Source organism: Tamandua tetradactyla, chromosome 4 (genome assembly GCF_023851605.1).
Source record: "Tamandua tetradactyla isolate mTamTet1 chromosome 4, mTamTet1.pri, whole genome shotgun sequence".
NCBI classification, from domain to species: domain Eukaryota; kingdom Metazoa; phylum Chordata; class Mammalia; order Pilosa; family Myrmecophagidae; genus Tamandua; species Tamandua tetradactyla.
Window position 1 is genome coordinate 126,838,566 of NC_135330.1, and position 19,023 is coordinate 126,857,588.

Here is a 19,023-nt window from a genome sequence, read left to right on the forward strand (position 1 = left end):
ATGTTCGTCACCATGATCATTTCTTAGAAGATTTGCATCACTCCAGAAAAAGAAATGAAAAGAAAAAAGAAAAAACTCATATGTACCATACCTCTTACCCTTCCCTCTCATTGACCACTAGTATTTCCATCTACCCCATATATTTTAACCTTGTTCCCCCTATTTTTCTCCTATACCCTTTACCACTCCCTTTCATTGATCACTAGTATTTCAGTCTACTCAATTTATTTTAACATTTGTTCCCCCTATTACTTATTTATTTTTTATTCATATTTTTTACTCATCTGTCCATACCACAGACTAAAGGAGCATCCAAAACAAGGTTTTCACAATCACACAGTCACATTGCAAAAGCTATATCATTATACAATCATCTTCAAGAAACATGACTACTGGAACACAGCTCTACAGTTTCAGGCACTTCCCTCTAGCCACTCTAATACACCTTAAACTAAAAAGGGAATATCTATATAATGTGTAAGTGTAACCTCCATGGTAACCTCTCGACTCTGGTTGAAATCTCTCAGCCACTGACACTTTATTTTGTCTCATTTCTCTCTTCCCGTGTTGGTTGAGAAGGTTTTTCGCAACCCCTTGATGCTGAGTTCCAGCTCATTCTAGGATTTCTGTCCCATGTTGCCAGGGAGGCTTACACCCCTGGGAGTTATGACCCACGTAGAGATGGGGAGGGCAGTGAGTTTGCTTGTTGTATTGGCTGAGAAAGAGAGAGAGGCAGGCCATATCTGAGCAATAAAAGAGGTTCTCTGTCGGTGACTGTTAGGCCTAATTTTCAGTTGGCTTAGCCTATCCTTTGCGGGGATAAGTTTCATATGAACAAACCCCAAGACTGAGGGCTCAGTTTATTGATTTGGGTGTCTCCACTGCTTTCAAAAATATCAGGAATTCTCCACATAGGGAAGTTGAATTTTCCCCCTTTTTCCCATTTCCCAAATGGACTTTGCAATTACTTCTTTATTCACTGTTCAAATCACCTTGGGATTTATCAGGGTATCACACTAACCTGGAGAAATCTACAAAATCTCGTGCCTTGCTTATGAATATTTCTTATGTTCTCTTGTTTTTGTCTTCATGGGTACAGTGAAGACAACAAGGTTGATGGGAATGCTTGGTATGTGGTCACTGTTGCGTATGCATGTAACAGGTATTATTCTTTTGCTTTCTTGTTAACCCACTCACACTACCAAGTGGCAAGAGTCTTAGGTGAGCTGGGGTTGAAAGTAAAAAAAAAAATAGTTGTGGCAAGCTAGTGAAAGGTTTTTCTGCTCCTTTTATGACTTCAGGATCATGTTTCTTTTTAACTGGAATTCAAGCCCAGAATATACTTTTTGTAAAATTGAAGTTACATTTTGGCCAGAGTTCCATAAATGTTGTATTCTAAAATTAAATCTTTATTGATGGGAGAAAATGTTGACCATTTTTAGGGAAAATCAGGAAAGCTTTTCAGGATAGAGTTTCTCTGTAATGTTTAATAGTTCAATGTCTTATGAACAGCTGATAAAGAGCGTTATGATCTTACAAATTTTATATTCAATCATCAGTATCATTCTGTGGATCTTACAGAAACCATTGGTATTAGGAAGAAGTAATCCTGGATCAGTGATATGTGTATTTGGGGTTATAAAATTTTCTTCCAAATTTTAGTTGTATAATCAAACCTTTCTTGCTTCTATATTTTGCATCAGTATAAGTTGTCCTGGGGTTTTGTTTAGTTTTAGTACCCTTGGAAGTTTAGTTTTAGCTGAGTAAACCTAGGTCTGGGTGGGCTTGTTCTGTGATATCAGATTCCAACCTCACTCTTTCAGAATACTGATAAAAAATGTCAAATAGAATTATCATATCAGATTCACATAATGCATCAAGCTTGTTGGGGAAAAAAAACCCCTAAGGATATGATTCTTTTTGAAAATTTAATGTTGATCAGTAACACATTTCCTTTCATATTACACATTTTTCTATAAAGGAGCAAAGAGTGCTATTATTTCTGTATTTTGATTTTTAAAAAATTCTACCAGGGATAATTACATCTACTTTTAGAAGTTTTTCCTTGCATTAACTTTTTGTTTTTGTCTCTTGATATGGTAATTAAACATAGTTCTGTTTCACATTTTTTTATCAGTATTCTGAAAGAGTGAAGCTGGATTACATTATTTTCTGAGACTACTCACTAGTTAGGTGTTCTGTGCATTATGTAGTAACGTGATGTCAATTTGGGAAGATTCAGATTGGCCAGTTTGTGATAGGGCTATGTTCCAAAAGGCCTCTTATATGTATATTTTTGGAATTTGATATTATACACTAGATATTACAATTTGTGGCTAAATTATCAGACAACTTTCAAAAGTCGGTTTTTATGTTCTCTTGTATCTTAAGTATGTCAATATCACTTCAGTGGTGCATAGCTACCACTTGAAGCAATGGTATTTTAAGTTTCAACTTGGGACAGAAGGGAAACAGGTTTTGTTCTTTTCATTGTTATAGAAGAGGAAAGTAAGTTGGCCAGGGAGTGGGGGCTGGGGTGGAAGAGGACATCTTGAGACAGTGACTTTACTGTCATAGATATTTTCTCTATCTAAATAAGATCAGATTACCCTTAAATTTGTTCTCTATAAATGTTCTGTGTGACAAAAAAAAAAAAATGTTCTAGTGGGGGAACAAGGGACATTATGCCAGAAGTGGACAGAGTATCATACTCTTCAATTATCCCATTGTTTGTGTTGCTTTTTTTATAAATTATGGATATGTGATCAGTTTTATTTGTATTTCTGCAAATTTTGTGTCAGCATTTTTCATAGTAGAATACAGAGCATGTCCTAATTATGTAAAGGATAAACACTTAAAAAAATATGAACAAAATTCAAATGTTTGAGACTCTTATGGAAAGGATAAGATTTGTATAAACTAATATAGTAGCTAAGAACTCAAGATATCCATAAATATTGGAGGTCATAAGTGATCAAACTCCCTCTTTCCAGGTCCCAGTCTCATCTGGCACTACCTTTCCTACCTCCGCTCTTGTTCATCAGACAGAAAATTCTGCAGTCCCCTAAGGAGCGTGATTATCATATTCTTAGATAATGGTTTTTTGTTGTTTGTAGATGTGAAGAGCACCTCTTAGTTATTAGCGTTTTTGTCCTCTTTGCTTTCAAACTGATTAGCTTGTTTCTTTCTTATAGGACTTACTGAAGATGGTAGTCTTTTGTATCCTTAGTTAAATTTATTCCTAAATACTGTGTTTTTTGGGTTGCATTTGTAAATAGATTTTTTTTCTTAATTTCCCCTCAGATTGTTTGTTACTAATATATAGAAACATTACAGATTTTTGAGTGTTGGTCTTGTAACCTGCCACTTTGCTGTACTCATTTATTAGCTCTAGTAGTTTTGCTGTGGATTTTTCAGGGTTTTCAACATATAGTATCATATCATCTGCAAACAGTGAGTGTTTACTTCTTCCTTTCCAATTTTGTTGCCTTGTATTTCTTTTTCTTGTCTAATTGCTTTGGCTAGAACTTCCAAAACAATGTGGAATAACAACGGTGACAGTAGACATCCTTGTTTTGTTCCTGATCTTAGGGGAAAAGCTTTCAATTTTTCCCCATTGAGGATGATGTTAGCTGTGGTTTTTTCATGTATTCCCTTTATCATGTTGAGGAAGTTCCCTTCTATTCCTATCCTTTGAAGTGTTTTCAACAAGAAAGCATGTTGAATTTTGTCAAATGCCTCTCCTGCATCAATCGAGATGATCATGTGGTTTTTCTGCTTTGATTTGTTGATATGGTGTATTACCTTAATTGATTTTCTTATGTTAAACCATCCTTTCATACCTGGGATGAATCCTACTTGGTCATGGTGAATAATTTTTTTAATGTGCTGCTGGATTTGATTTGCAAGAATTTTGTTGAGAATTTTTGCATTTATATTTATTAGAGAGATTGGTTTGTAATTTTCTTTTCTTGGGATATTATTCTCTGGCTTTAGTATGAGGGTGATGTTGGCTTCATAGAATGAATTAGGTAGCCTTCCCTCCTCTTCAGTTTTTTTGGAAGAGTTTGAGCAGAGTTGGTACTAATTCTTTCTTGAATGTTTGGTAGAATTGACTTGTGAAATGATCTGGTCCTGGACTTTTCTGTTTTGGGTGCTTATTAATGACTCATTCAGTTTCTTCACTTGCAAATGGTTTGTTGAGGTCATCTATTTCTTCTTGAGTCAGTGTTGTTTATTCATGCCTTTCTAGGAAGCTGTCCATTTCATCTGCATTGTCTAGTTTATTAGCATAAAGTTGTTCATTGTATCCTCTCACTACCTCCTTTATTTCTGCGGGGTCAGTGGTTATGTCTCCTTTTCCAATTCTGATTTTATTTATTTGCATCCTCTCTCTTCTTCTTTTTGTCAGCCTTGCTAAGGGGCCATCACTTTTATTGATTTTCCCATGGAACCAACTTCTGGCTTTGTTAATTTTTCAATTGTTTTCATGTTCTCAATTTCATTTATTTCTGCTCTAATCTTCATTATTTCTTTCCTTTTACTTGCTTTGGGGTTAGTTTGCTGTTCTTTCTCTAGTTCTTCCAAGTGAACAGTTAATGTCTCAATTTTTACTCTTTCTTCTTTTTGATATAGGCATTTAGGGTAATAAATTCCCTTCTTAGCGCCACTTTTGTTTTATCCCATAAATTTTGATATGTTATGTTTTCATTTTCATTTGCCTCAAGATATTTACTGATTTCTCTTGTAATTTCTTCCTTGACCCACTGGTTGTTTAAGATTGTGTTGTTGAGCCTCCATATATTTGTGGATTTTCTGGCCCTCTGCCTGTTACTGATTTCCAACTTCATTCCTTTATGATCCGAGAAAGTGTTTTGTGTGATTTCAGTCTTTTTAAATTTATTGAAACTTGCTTTGTGACCCAGCCTATGGTCTAACCTTGAGAATGATCCGTGAGTACTTGAGAAAAAGATGTAGCCAGCTGTTGAGGGGTGTTATGTTCTATAAATGTCTGTTAAGTCTAGTTCATTTATTTTATTATTCAAATTTTCTGTTTATTGATCCTCTATCTAGATGTTCTGTCCATTGATGACAGTGAGAAACTGAAGTCTTCAACTATTATGGTATATGTGCTATTTCTCTTTTCAATGTTTTCAGTATTGGCCTTGTATTTTAGAGCTCTCTGACTCAGAGCATAAATATTTATGACTATTGCATCTTCTTGTTGAATTGCTCCTTTTATTAATATTTAGTGTTCTTCTTTGTCCCTTTTAATTGTTTTATATTTGAAATCTAATTTGTTGGATGTTAGTATAGCTACTCCTGCTTTTTTCTGATTATTGTTTGCATGAACTATCTTTTCCCAACCTTTCACTTTCAACCTATGTTTGCCCTTGAGTCTAAAATGCATCTCCTATAAACAGCATATAGAAAGGTCCTGTTTTTTTAAATCCATTTTGCCAGTCCATGTCTTTTGATTGGGAAGTTTAATCCATTAACGTTAGTGTTATTACTGTACAGGCAGTACTTTCCTCTACCATTTTGCCTTTTGGATTTTATATGTCATACTAATTTTTCCTCTTTTTACTTTTCCTAATAGTATTCATTTCTACACTCTTTTCCACACCTCTCTCTCTTGTCTTTTCATATCTGTCTCTAGTGCTCACTTTAGTATTTCTTGCAGAGCTGGTCTCTTGGTCACAAATTCTCTCAGTGATTTTTTTGTTTGAAAATGTTTTAATTTCCCTCTCCTTTTTGAAGGATGATCTTGCTGGATATAGAATTCTTGGTTGGCAGTTTTTCTCTTTTAGAATCTTAAGTTTATCATACCACTGTCTTCTCACCTCCGTGGTTTCTGCTGAGAAATCTACGCATAATCTTTTTGTGCTTCCCTCATCTGTGATGGATTTCTTTTCTCTTGCTGCTTTCAAAATTCTCCCTTTCTCTTTTAACATGTGACATCCTGATTAGTAAATGTCTTGGAGTATGTCTATTTGGATCTATTCTGTTTGGGGTATGCTGCACTTCTCAGATCTGTAATTTTAAGTCTTTCAGAAGAGTTGGGAAATTTTCAGTGAGAATTTCCTCCATTAGTCTTTCTCTTCCTTTTCCCTTTTCCTCTCCTTCTGGGACACCCACAACACCTATGTTCATGTGCTTCATGTTGTCATTCTGTTCCGAGTCCTTGCTCGTATTTTTCCATTCTTTTTCCTTCTTCTTTTGCTTATTGGATTTCACATGTCCTGTCCTCCGGTTCACTAATCCTATCTTCTGCCTCTTGAAATCTAATATTGCAGATATCCATTGTTTTTATCCATCTCTTCTACTGTGTGTTTTCTTCCCATAAGTTCTGTGATTTGTTTTTTCAGACTTTCTGTTTCTTCTTTTTGTTTGTTCCTTGCCTTCTTTATAACCTCCCTCATTTCATTGATTTGATTTTTGAAGAGATTTTCCATGTCTGTTTGAACATCCTGAATTAATTTTTTCAACTCCTGTATCTCGTTTGAATTGTTGGTTTGTTCCTTTGACTGGGCCACGTCTTCAATTTTCCTAGTATGATTCGTTATTTTTTGCTGGCATCTAGGCATTAATTTCCTTAATTAATTTGTTCTGTAGATTGTTTTCACTCTTATGTAGGATTTTCTTGCTGAATGGCTTTGTTCTCTATCTGTTCTTTGACATTCAGTTCAGCTTATTCTAGACCTCTAGTATAGGTTTTGTTTAAAAGATCAGAATTTTTAGTTCTTCTTTTTCTTGCCCTGCCTGTTTGATCTTTTTTTTTCCCCCTTAGGAGGTCCTACCTAGGTATTATAGACCCCAGTCAGATTAATTGCCTAGGTATGTGATTTCTGGACTGCAGCTTTTAGGAACCTAAAATTATCCTGACTGTCTTATTTAGATTTATATTTTCCTAGACTAGAACTAGTCTATCCAGCACTAATCTTTGGTCATGTCCAGGATTCACTTAGGGACCAAATTCAAAGGACTTAGTGTTTGTAACCAAGTTAGTCTGTGTGAAATACCTTAAAAAGAAGCTTTGTAGGTACTTTAAGTTCCTCTTAGCTGATAGTTTCATTAAAATGTTAAAGGTGCTTTTGAATTCAAATGACTCAAATACATTTTACTTTTGAATTTTTTAATGTTTCTGTATAGATACATCTGACATAATTGAGTATTAGTGACCTGAAGAAATTCACCACTGATGTAGGGCTAGCATATTAAATCTATGTTAATTTACTTTGTTTTTATTTCATTTATTCATTAATTTATTTTATATGATGTATAATTTTCATTGTTGCTTATATGTGTAGAAAATGGATATAAATTTTTCAGAAATACTATAACACGAGTGTCTTTTTTTTTTTTCCCTTCTATTTTCATCCTCAGTTGTCTGTTCATTTAAATATTTAATGAACTAAAATCATAGGTAGTATCATTGAGTATCAACTGTATGCCAGGGCTGTGAGAGATATGTTGCATAGTATTAATTCATTTAATCAACTGCAGTTGCAAAATATTTGCTATTATTTCCATGAGACAAATAAAGAAATCATCTCAAAGAGTTGAAATGTCTTTGAAGTAAAGAAGTAAGTTCTTTACTTACTGTGATTTGTCAGTGTGTCTAATTCCTAAGTTGAAATTCTTTCTACCAACCAGTTTTTCTCAGCCTCTGCTCATTTTTTGGAGGGAAGAACAATCAAAAGTTCAGTTTTAAAATATATAAAGTTAAAAAAATCAAGAAGCGATGTCAGCCAGGCAGTTGAACTTAGAGAACCAGTAAAAATCATTTGAGAAAGCAGCCCAGGGAAGGAGGAGTTCGAGAGAATGCTTAGAGATAAGGATGGAAAGTGTGTGTTGGGGTTACATAATGTGCTGATAACAGTTTAACAACTGGCTCAGGGAGTGGACATGGGTTGCCAGTTCAAGCAGTAAATACTCCTGCTTTGGTTGATTTCAGGCTATCATCAATTTATTAACCAGCTTGCACATTTTTTGAAAAATTAATAATTTGTTCTTGTGAAATGTTCAAGCTGGCTCCAGAACACCACTTGCTGGAGACCTTGGTAAGAGCAGTGATAGAGAAGTGATGGGGTTATTACAAGACACAAGACAAGCTGTAGGAGATCCAGTAAGTGAAATGTTATGTAGACATTAAAACTATTATGTTGGAGAAAGTAATAAGAAAGAAAATATTTAGTGGAGCTTGAAAAAGTTAGACAAGGCTTTCACGTGGTTGGTGATTTATCTTCTTGCTTACCCCATAAAATTTGTAAAAGTTTGTATTTTGTTTTCTAGTTTATAGAATATATTAGAATGTTGTTTATGTGTATGTGCTGGAATGAGACATAGGCCCTGCTCTTATGCTTTGTATTTTAAGTCAGAATTCATACAGTGTAAATATATAGAGGAAACATATTTGTGCATAGAGGATGCAAAGTTTATAAATTTGAACTGAGAAAATTGTATAACAAAAAAATTTTTGTAATATATAACATTTACTTTTCAAATTAATAATTAATAGTGATTATGTTTACACTTTGAATTCTCTCTTCAGGGACTTTTCAGGAACATATTACCTTCATGAAGCAGGTTCCTAGCCCAGGGCCTTTATGTGTGCTATTTCCTCTGTGTAGAATTCTCTTCCTTTGATTGCATGCCTGTTTTCTTCTCATTCTGTTGGGTTCCGTTCAAGTACACTTCCTCAGAGGTTTTCTCCCAGTTTTAGCATAGCAGTCTATTTCCTTCATAGACTGTATCACAATTTTAAACTGTATTATTTCTGTCCTTATTTATTTTCTGTTCGTTCCCACTGAAACAAAAGCACCACACCATAGAGAAATTGTGTCTTTCACCTACTGCTTTATATATAGTGATGAGAGCTTTGCTTATGTTGGTCTGTAGTCAGTGCTTAGTAACTACAGTGAGTAACTGAATGAATGAGAAAGGTAAGTAGATTTATCCTCATTTTACAAGTCACAAAGCTGCTCAGTAGTTAGACTGGGATTTCATTTATAAAGGTCATTCTATTTTCAAATAGAATTAACCTAAGAAAAAGCAATTTTACAAATATTTTCAAATGGAATCTTTACCATAATCCTATGATAAAAGTTATTATCTATACTTTACTGATAAGGAAACTGGTACTTTTACTGACTTTGCCAAAATCACATTAATGGGAAGTGGGAGAATCCGTGTATTTGGTCTTGGGAAAATCAAAGATGACTTTTTATAAGCTTCCCCTTTTTTGTAATCATTTGAACTCAATCTCAATCTATACCAATGTGTTTTGATACAAACTTATATGGAGAAGGCAAAATGGAAAAGCACATTTTCTATTTCATTATAGCAACCTTTGTTAAGTACAGGTGACAATTTTAAACAGGTAATAATTATGAAATTGGAGGCCTGTTATCTTGCCAGTGGTTTTAGTAACTATATCTTTCTTTTAGCAAGTATATACTGTGTGCCATCTGTTTGCCTTATTCTGTAGTATTGAGGCACCGGAGGAAACCACGCCAAGTCTGACTCAGAATTCATTCTCAACTTGGTTATTGTGTGATAATGTTAAAAGTAATCTCCTTTCAAAGAAACACAAAATACTACTAAAATTAATTTGATTACTCAATGTATTGACTTGGAAAGATGCCCATGACATATCATTAATTAAAAAGGCATATTGCAGCCCCCCTAGCATGATTTTTTTTGTTGTTTCTTGTTTAAAAATAAGTAAAATGTATATAAGTGTGTCTGTATAAATTATACAAAATGGAGTAATAAACCTCTGAAACTATTAATAATGGCTACCCTGGGAGGTGGGATTAGATAGTCAGAATTTGGAATTTTCATTCTGTACATTTTTCTAAGGATATGATTATGGGTGAGTTTTATTTTTAAAATATTTCTTGGTATTTTTTAATGTAGAAAAGTTTTAAAGGGTATATACAAGAAATTTTATTATCTGGAGAATATTCATATATGTATAATATTTGTTAATAGTCTATTTTTTAGAATAGGTTCAGATTTACAGATAAATTGGATATTGAGTACCTACTACAGAGTTCTCATATACCCTCTTCTTGCTCCCTAGTTTCCCGTTATTAGCATCTTGAATTAGTATGGTATATTTGTTATATCTGATGAACCAATATTTGATACATTATTATTAACTGAAGTACGTAGCATTCATGTACATTTTAAGTAAAAAATAGATTATTAAACAGTATTGAGTATAACTTTGATTTTCTTATATATGTAAATGTTTTCTATAATATGTTACCGCTATAATTTTACAGTAAGAGTTTTTATTAGAGCATTCTTTGTATCCTATTTTCAACAAGTAAAACAACAATAACAAACTAAAAGAAGATATGGATCCTGAAGCTGGAGGAGCTAGTAGGTGGGGGGATTGGTAGTTGGTGGGATTGTCTAAGTAGGAAATCTCCTTATTTTCCAAATATTGGTTTTCCCTTACGTAATTTAATTAATTGCATAATTGTAATGCAAATAATAATACTTGTAAAATAACAATGACAGTTAACATTTACTGAGTATTTAGTAAAGCCTCATACTGTTCTAAATGCTTTATGTTTTTTGACTAAGTTATTTCCATTGGGTAGGCACTGTTAATATCTCCATCTTACATATACAGATGTGACATTTTGCCTAAGGTAACAAAATATTAGGTGGCAGAGCCACAATATAAACCTAGCAGTCTTGTTCCAGATTGTGTATATGCCCTACATATTCTGTGATTAGCTAAATCCCAGTTTGTAAGTTTCTAAATACCAATCCAATTGTTAATAGGGGTTTTTGATTTTTTTTCTGCATTAATAAAAAGACGTTCTTAATTTTAGATCAGGATTCTTGATGTCCCTAGCATCCACATTTATTTTTTCAGCCCATCAGATATCATGAAAGTGCCTTTGTGATTTCTGCCTCTTACCAGAAATGGACAGATGCAGGTGATAAAACTATAGCTAATATATTGGTTACGTTCTGTTTTGTTTCTGTGTAGAGGCAACTTGAAATCCTGAGAAGTCCTGGGCTTTGACTTCAGTTAGAGGAGTTTAAATCCAGGCTTCAGCATTTTCTAGCTATAAAGCCTTTAATTGAGGCAAACTATTTGTTTCTTCATTTGTAAGAGTAACGGTATTGCCCTACAGGGTGACTGTGAGGATATATGAAAAATATGGTTAAAAGATCTTTACAGAGTCTAGCACATAGTAAATATTAAGTATAAGGGTAGGTGTCTTAGGCATAGTCTCGGAAAACAAATGTACCTATCTTTCTATAAAATGCACATATAGCTGCTTCTTGAGAATGACTATTCGACAAAGAAGTATTAATATTTTAAGGTGCTTCCCCAACAAGGGTGCAGAGAATCAATTAGTTTCTGACTAGAGAACTAACTACCTTTCAGTTTGACTTTGGGGATAGTCTATACTTTATTTAAAGTTGTCTTTTCCACAATTTAGTAATTGAGTATATTCTATTAGCTTTTTCATAGATTACATTAATTTCAAAATATTTACTTTATGTCTGACTTAAGGAAAACCAGGAATGATGATACGTATGTATGTGGGGAATTTACATTTTTTTTTTTGGCTTTCTTTCTTGGCTTACAGTTATTTCGTTTTGAAGTGAAATAGTTATTTATGAAAATTATTTTCTTTTAAAATCATAATTTTGTCTTCTACCTCAGTGAGTTTATATTATTTATTCTTAAAAAAAATCTTATTTTTAAAAAATTATTTCCTTTATATATTTATTATACTATCTCAGCATAATAATTGAAAATATATTATAAAATTAAGCAGAATGATTTTTCCTCCTTACTGTCAGTATGTTTGTTTTGTTAAAAATAATAAGCTGTGTTGGAATTTCTTGTTCAATTTTCTAGGACAGTAATTTTGATATAAGAGTCCTGGTAATGATTGAGAATGATTGAATATGTAAATGAGTGTGTTATTGTTTAGTGAGAACAATAGTGGACAATAGGAAAGTCTGGGAATTCTTTACATGGGTTGGGTTGGGAACCAAATGAAGAAAGTGGATATTTATTCATAAATACAGCTCTTCAGTATAATTCCATGAGTTCAGTAAGGCACCCTGTAATTCTAAATTGCAATTAGGAAATCTTTCCTTTTTTTCTTTTGGAAGAAGTGAAATCATATTCTCCTATACCTATCAAGCCTAATTTATGACTTCATGCTGTATATAGGGTTATTCAGTTCCCAGCTCTAGTCTAGGCTACGGAGCTACTCTCATGAGCTAATTCATTGATACCTCCTGACCATCCTAGTTACCAGAGGTCCTAACTGGAATAATTTAAGAAAAGTTGGTTCCTAAACCCAGCAGATCTAAAAAGCTTACTTCCCAAGTATCTATTCAAATCTAGTTGAAAACAAATAAAATACCTTCATGTGTATTCATTGATTTATATTGGAAATTGAAAAATACCTTAAATTCACTATACAAGTGTCCTTATCTCTCTCTGTTAAATAAGCCTCATAACACCTGTATCATAAGATTACTGTGAAGACTATTGATATTGTATATGAAGTACTACTGTATAGTGCTTAATACATAGCCGGTACTTAGTAGAGGGCAACTGCAATTTTTCTTCTTTAATAATGACTACAAAAAATGTGAAACATGCTTTCTGTTGAAAGTATTCATTTGTGTACTGCTTATGTTCGCTACTATTTTCACTTTTCTGAAAATCTCTACTCTTGGTACTTTTTAGTGAAAAGTAGTGAAAACTAATGAAAAATTTAATATTAACTACAGTTGTTTAGAATGAGATATTTGTATTGTTTATAAAGCGGATCATCCTGAAAAGAAGTGTTTTTGTAAATGTCTTTTTAACTTTAAATGGTCTTGGTTAGTGTTTGAGATCTTGTATATTTGAAAAATCTTTATTCTTTGTCACAATTAATAGTTTGGCTTGATATAGAATTCTATGTAGAAAATGATTTTCTTTTAATTTTAAAGGGATTTGAAGCATATTAGATTAGTTATTCAAGTGTTCTTTTGAAAAGGTTATTGACATTTTGAGTCTTTTATCTGCAGCCTTGATCTGTTATTCTGCTCAGAAAGCTTCAAGGGTCTTTTTAAAATCCCTGTTGTTCTAAACATTTCACCTCATAACTATTTTGCCTGTAGTTGATGTTTGAAATGTATGGGGACAGTTTGGTTGAACATTGCGACTTGGGAGTGTGACAAGAGGGCAATTTTGGCATTTACTGCCTAGAATTCAAAGAGGATAGATTTCTTGTAATGAAGAAATGTCTTGAGAATTGTGATCCTGGGAAATATAAGAATAGTCCCTGCCGTCATGGTATTGATTATGGTATAGGACAAAAGAGACCAGAGCTGCTCACAGAAGACCAGTTTATGTATTTAGTAATGTTATGGACATACTTTGAGAAACGGTAGAAGAAAGTATAAATGATATAGTACAAATTGAAATAGAATAAAAATGAGTACCTGAAATACAGCCATTTTAAAAACATTTTTTCTGATTATACTTAACTGTTACTGCTTTTGGTCCCAAGTTGGAGAATACCTGTATTATTATATTTAGTCATGTTTTTTGACACCTTTTACTGTAGTTTAAAATTGTACCTGATCTACTAATTATTTTCACAGGTCAAGAATATTATTCACTCTTTTCTACAATAGGGCATCAAATTGTAATACAAACACTTAGAAATTCCAGAGCCAGAAAGCTTTGAGAAAGAACATTTTTCACAAAGGCTAGTGTTTAATGAACAATGATAGCTATATATTTCTGTTTTGGAGTGGGATTCAGAAAGGAGTTGAGCAAGGGTTTACTCATGCAGTTTCATGGCACTTTCTGTATTAGCAATCTGCAGTTCTGTTTCATTAATGCTTTGGGAAGTGAGTTGTTATAGTAGCATATGTAGCTGTATTTTAAGAATATAAATATTCAAAGACAAGGACAAAATGCTTTAAAATTATCTACCCTTTTCATGGTCCGTATCATTGCTTTACTTCATTATTCTGGCTAACTAGGAAAAGTCTACATTAAAAATATGTGCTCAAAGAAAGTAGAGACGCATTGAGATAATGGAGTGAAAAGATGGAGGAAGATGTTCGAATAGCAGTTTGATATTTTTGTTAGTATAATAATTTTTAGGGACTTAAATAATTTAATGTTAATGCAGAGTCTTCATTGTAATATGTATATGGTATACTTTTACCTTTCAGAACCTAAATCTCAGCCACAGCAGCTTCATCAGGGACAATATAGATTGTCAAATACTGAGCAAAATGGAATAAAAGATAATAATCAACCAAGACATCTTCCTCGAAATGATAACAGGCAGCCAAGAAATGAAAAACCTCCTCGTTTTCAAAGGGACACTCAAAATTCAAAGTCAATTTTAGAAGGCACGGGATTACCTAGAAACAGAGGTTCTGAAAGACCAAATACTTCTTCAGGATCCGAAGTATGGGCTGAAGAGAGAAACAAGTATGATAGAACATATTCTAGATACGATAGAACTAAAGATACTTCATATCCTTCGAGTTCTCAGCACAATAATGGTGCTTTTAAGAAAAGAGATAACTCTATGCAAAGCAGACCAGGTAAAGGTCCAACTTATGCAGAGGCAAAAGAAAATCCACTTCCTCAAGAATCTATAGATTATAATTATCAAAAACGTGGAAAAAGAGAAAACCAAACAGCAAATCTTGATCATTTTTATGACAGGAAACCACGAACAATAAATAATGAAACTTTCACTGGTATAAAACCTAAAAAATATTTTGATGTAAATAGTGATTACCAGAATCCTGTTAGAACTAACAGTTTCATAGATCTTCCAAATGGAGAGATGGAAATGGCACCGAAGGGGAGGCGAATAGGACCTATTAAGTCATCTGGACCCATTCCAGCTACACCCTATGATGATAAAATATTTTATAATAGTGGGCCTAAAAGAAGATCAGGGCCAATTAAACCAGAAAAAGTACTAGAATCATCTATTCCTATGGAGTATGCAAAAATGTGGAAACCTGGAGATGAATGTTTTGCACTTTATTGGGAAGACAACAAGGTATGGATGCTGTAAATATATTATATACTTATGTTAATAAATGTAACATTCTGCTGGGACTTCATAGGAATCCATCACTTTAGAACTATGAATTTTGTTCTAATTGTTCCTATTTAAAAACCTCTGAACAGATATATAATTTGTAAAAGAGGGAAAAATGCTTAATATTTTTATGAATGTTTAGGGAGATGTCTATCCCATAAGATTTGGTTAGATTAGGTTTGTTTTTAGTTTACATAGTAGAAAAGTATTCTAAAAGTGATTAAAGTTAGACTTTGATTCATCATCAACTAAACCATTAATGTTTGCTTCAGTTGTAAAATTATACTGATTGATAAGGAAATTTGGCATTTTTTAAAATTAAATATTTAAAAATATTAAGAATGAAAAGATTATTTTGCTAATAAAGCTAATAATTTAATAACTCTTTGATTCTTTATTATGTGCTAGTTGGAAAGAAGGAAATCATGGGGAAATGGAAGGGAAAGACAGACGGTGAGAATAAGGAGGGATACTGTAAATTATATAAAACTTCCTAGTAGGAAAGAAGGAGAGCAAAGCAGTGAGAATGGGGAGAAGTGAAGGCAGAGGGACGCCAAGGAGAGAAGGGCCTTTACACACATTTTCCCTTCTGCCCAACATGTTCATCCTTGAAGGTTTAGCTTAGTCACCATCTCCTAGAATGTTTAGCTTAGTCACCATCTCCATCTTCCTCTTACATTATTCTCTTTCTCAATCAGTAACTTGTTCAGTTTTTAAAACTTAACACAGTTTGTAATTTTTTGTTTGAGTTTCTGAGGTTAATATCTGTGTTTCTACTATAATTTTAATTAGTTTGAGGGCAGAACTATGTCTGGTTTTCTTTTGTAGCTCTGCTCCTCACACAGTGTAGGGATTTCATAATTCTTTGCTAACTTTCTTAATTAGTTACTTCAAGAGAAGGTACTTATATAGGGAAAGAAAAATAAAGCGATGAAGGGGCTGAAGATATAATCAAGGTAATAAAAGCAGATGTAAAGGAGTTATAGTTAAGGAATGTGAAGATGAAGTCAAAGAGAAAAATATTTTAAATTAGTATTTTATAGGTAAAGGAATTTCATGTGGTAAGGTAGAGTGTTCCTCTGCAAGTATGTGACTAAAGAGATTGGTGGAGGTGAAGCTAACTGGAGATTTCAAGAAACTGAAAGCCAGGGAACTGCAGATCTTTTATAAAGTTGCTATGGGACTTGAGATTGGAAAGCAGGCCCTAAAGTTTTAGTTGACTGAGTGATGAGGCATAATGAGTAGGGTGTTACCCAATGATAGCAACAAGGAGAGGTGTAAGGAAGTATAGCTAAATGATGTAGGCTTTTAAGGGTTTTGTATGAATGTGGGATGATATTCACCTGGAAGCCACATCTCTAGCTATTATAAGTCTTCGTCTAAGGCTGGAAGGAGGGGAGGAGACAGCACTATCTGTGCCTTTCCTATTTTTCCCAGAAAAGTAAAATCGCTTCTAGAAGTACCAGTAGACTTCTGTTTAAATCCCATTGCAACTATTTCACAGGGCTGTTCCTTGGCCATAAGAAAAGTTTGTAAAGCAAGCGCTATCTCAAATACATTCCAAAATTCAGGAACCAAATTTATTTGAGCAGTGAGAGATTATTTTTATTTTTTCAATCTTATGTTAGAGGCACAAACAGGAAAAATAATTGGAAATTGCTGCGGTTAATCAAGCCAACAGTATCTGCCTTAGAGGAGCAGCCATTTGTGGTAGATTCTTCTGTAAAAGGTTGATGTAACAGTGCTTTCTGTATTGGACAGTGTAGGGTTGTTAGTGACCTTGTCAAGAGCAGTTTGCAGGAGGGAGTATAGAAACCAAATTATAGTGGGTTGAAGCATGAATAGACAATTATGTTGAAAGGTTTGGCTTTGAACAGGAGCAGAGAAATGGAAATAGATGCAAGTCAAATGAGGGTTTGTTTGTTTTAGGATGAGACACTAGACTTTGTATGCATTTTTGGATAATCTAATTATAATATCCTTCCCTACCCATTCTCCAGCCTAAAACATAGGCCTATAATTTCAGACTTTTCCTTATAAATATTCTCAAACTTCTTGGTCCTTTGTCATTCCATCATTTCCATCTTGTAAATACCAACCTTGAATCATTCTGGCTGCTGATTTTCATCCTTCTATGTACAGAATACCAAGCAGTGCTGGAGAAAATCATGAAACTCCTTGGAATGGTGCCTCAGTTTGTATTCTCCAACCTTCAGTTTGCTCTTACTTCTATTACTGTCTGTGTTTCCATAGTCCATATTCTCTTCCATTGTTTTCTGTCCTTTTTCAAATTCAGTCACTCCCATCACCACATTTCTCTTTCAGCTTTCAACACAGCACCTTACCTCATGCTTCACAGAGAAAATTAAAATCTTCAAGCTAAAACTTCTTATCTTTCTGCCATTTCCCTCTGTCTGTTCATTCCCACTCAATCTGTGGGTCTCAGTTCAGATACTATGCCTTTGGGTATGGCTTCTGTCACTCTTCCATCTCATTCTAGGTAAAGTGTACCATTTTTGGTCTTTTATGTCTCATTGAATATAAGAGTTGCCTATTTTTTTCTGTTAGCCTTTCAAGGAAGACCAGGATAGGACTGTCATTTATTTGGCATCCTAACTTTGATTACTCTACAGTGCCTAGGTGAATGAATATATTATGAAATCAGGTATGTTTCCTTGTGTCATCAGAAAATATGGATGACTTACTTAATTTATCTCCATTTTATCCACAATGCCTGTACAGAGTACCTGGCTACCAATAGATGTTTAGTAAGTGCTTGTATGTTTGAGTAAACTGTTAGATTTAAAGTTATTCTGGTTTTATTTGTATTTGGGTTCTTAGTAATTGTCTTTTTGCCATCTCTGAAATCCTCTGTGAATCTTAAAATTTAAGAAATTCCTTGCTTTATAAAATTTTTAACTATTACACCATGATTTAAACTTAGTATGCTTTAATTTAATTTCTTTTGACTTCCTTTGTTTATTTTTGATTTTTCATTGCTACTGTTTTTTTTTTTACATTGACCTCTTCATTTGTAAAATTAATGTAGTATCATAAGGTATGTGTGATTTATAATTATTTTATTAAACTTATTTGTAGTATTGGATGAAATCTTTTATGAATATAGAACACATAGCACTGTACTTTGCTAATATGTCATTAAATGTAAGTGAAAGACAAAAAATAAAATACACATATTAAAGAAAAGTATTTCTGAATGCATACTCTTGATGGTTCTGCATAATATAGTTTTATAGTTCTCAAAGCATAGGTTATCATTTATTTTCAAAGAAAGTATCCATAGTTTTAATATAATAGATGTTTCCACTTTTGTTTAAAAATATTGTTTAAAAATTTGCTTATTGTTATCTTCTATTTTTAGATATAGTTTTAAAAATCTTTTGTCTTGCTTTCTCTTTTTGGATATTTGTACTTTTAATGACTTAGATAGCTTACAAATCTGTAGCTAACTGCCTTACTAAAGTGCAAGGTTTTAATGATGCTATATATTCATTGCATGAATTAATCTAACCATGTACTGTAACTCTTGATTGCAATGTTAGTCTTGGCTAGCTGTCTTGAACATCTGTTTGTATAGGGATTCTGATCCAGTCATGGTCGAGTAGCTTATTTCAGATTATTAAACTTCCTGCAGGTTAGCAATAAACAAAATATTTACAAAAGCAATTTTGGAACTCTAGTAGAAATAGGAGGAGATAAAATCCTCGAAAGAAAGGAAGCCAGTTAGGTGAGCTTCACATTTATTTGGCTTTTCAGAGAATGCTTCCCAATTCACTTGTAGCTGCAAAGTCTGCATATATATTTCTTTTAAAATTGTTGTCCCTCAAATTATTAACTGGCTCTTAAATTGCATGTGCACATGTGACATCCCAAGGAG

The 19,023-nt window shown here is 33.3% G+C and overlaps 1 protein-coding gene across 1 annotated transcript in view; it reads left to right on the forward strand.

Annotated features, from left to right (window-relative positions):
* Positions 1–19,023, forward strand: part of TDRD3 (tudor domain containing 3) — a 269,944-nt gene that overhangs the window by 212,219 nt on the left and 38,702 nt on the right. The window contains 1 exon segment of the mRNA XM_077158398.1: positions 14,233–15,083. Coding sequence (XP_077014513.1) covers positions 14,233–15,083 — 851 coding nt within the window.